The sequence below is a fragment of the Penaeus monodon genome, chromosome 15 (genome assembly GCF_015228065.2).
Source record: "Penaeus monodon isolate SGIC_2016 chromosome 15, NSTDA_Pmon_1, whole genome shotgun sequence".
In the NCBI taxonomy this organism is placed as follows: Eukaryota; Metazoa; Arthropoda; class Malacostraca; order Decapoda; family Penaeidae; genus Penaeus; species Penaeus monodon.
This window is the reverse complement of record NC_051400.1, coordinates 3,802,501-3,804,196: the sequence shown is the minus strand read 5'-3', so window position 1 is coordinate 3,804,196 and position 1,696 is coordinate 3,802,501. Positions and strand designations below refer to the sequence as shown.

The 1,696-nt window shown below is 43.3% G+C and overlaps 1 protein-coding gene across 1 annotated transcript in view; it reads left to right on the top strand.

The window, feature by feature from the left end:
* The window catches only part of LOC119581658 (rhodopsin-like), a 1,827-nt gene extending 539 nt beyond the window's left edge, over window positions 1-1,288 (top strand). The window contains exon 2 of the mRNA XM_037929782.1: window positions 71-1,288. Coding sequence (XP_037785710.1) covers window positions 71-1,201 — 1,131 coding nt within the window. The 3' untranslated portion in view covers window positions 1,202-1,288. The remainder of the gene's footprint in view (window positions 1-70) is intronic.
* The last annotated feature ends 408 nt before the right edge of the window (window positions 1,289-1,696 follow it).

The following is a 1,696-nucleotide window of genomic DNA, read 5'->3' as shown; positions in this document are numbered from 1 at the left end:
AAATGTGCATCATTTATTTTCCAGCAGTTATGTACGATGAACTAATTCTCAAATATGAAATCAATTGCAGATGTCTTGGAACCAACCACCTCAGGACACTGTCCTTCCATCCACCAATCCTTATGGCAACTATACAGTGGTAGACACGGTGCCAGAAAGTATGCTCCATATGGTACATTCCCACTGGTATCAGTTCCCTCCCATGAATCCCCTCTGGTATGGCCTCCTGGGATTATGGATGACTATCATGGGATCTCTTTCCCTGGCTGGTAACTTTGTTGTTATCTGGGTATTCATGAATACCAAGGCTCTACGATCACCAGCCAATCTTTTGGTCGTCAACTTGGCCATCTCCGACTTCTTCATGATGCTTACCATGACTCCTCCGCTTCTGGTCAACGCTTATTGGGGAACATGGATTCTTGGCGGATTCTTCTGTGAGATCTACGGTTTCCTCGGTTCTTTCTTCGGCTGCGTGTCTATTTGGTCTATGGTCTTCATCACTGCTGACCGATACAACGTTATCGTCAAGGGAGTATCTGCTGAACCTCTCACATCTGGTGGAGCCATGATGCGGATTGCTGGTACTTGGCTTTTCACTCTTGCTTGGTGCCTTCCTCCTTTCTTCGGATGGAACCGATATGTACCTGAGGGTAACATGCTTGCCTGTGGTACTGACTACCTGACGGAAACTGAACTCTCTAGGAGTTATCTGTACATCTACTCAGTATGGGTATATCTTTTCCCTCTTGCGTACATCATCTACAGTTACACTTTCATCGTTAAGGCTGTTGCTGCTCACGAGAAGGGAATGCGAGAACAAGCCAAGAAGATGGGAGTAAAGTCCCTGAGAAGCGAAGAAGCCCAAAAGACCTCAGCTGAATGCCGTCTGTGCAAGGTTGCTCTCATGACCGTCACCCTGTGGTTCGTGGCATGGACCCCATACTTCATCATCAACTGGGGAGGAATGTTCAATAGGTCCATGGTTACTCCTCTTTTCTCCATCTGGGGTTCTGTCTTCGCCAAGGCCAATGCCGTCTACAACCCTATCGTGTACGCCATCAGTCATCCTAAGTACCGAGCTGCCCTTGAGAAGAAGCTACCTTGCCTTGCCTGTAACACTGAGGGTAGAGACGGTGGTGGCTCTGATGCTGTATCCACTGCCACTGCACAGAGTACTGAGAAGGCTGAGTCTGCCTAATAAACTCTTTTTGGATATTCTGATGATAAGGTGCATTAAACTTTTTTCACCCAAGACCCCTATTAGTTAAAATAAACGTTCCCAGCATCGAACATTTGATTTTCAATGTACTACTACTTAACCTCTTTTGGACCCATGGGATACATAATACTTCCACTGTCTTATTTCCTGTAACAAAAGTGACTAGTGTGCATGAAATAGCTATCTGTTGGGAGCTGATTGTAGTAGAGCTTAAAACACATGACTTTAGCGAGAAATTGAGACTCAATAAGTAACTCACTTTTTATGCTATATTCTAAAGTGACACTGTGACTTGTTTCATGAATTTAAGTCAGGCTGCAAATAAAATCCATATAACATGATATGGCACATTGGTAAATAACTACATTTTATTTCATACAAAACCACTAAATATATAGTACAGATATATTCCATTTGTCCTATTGTACTGATTCCTATTGAGGTGAATTAATTATGTATATGTATGTGTACATA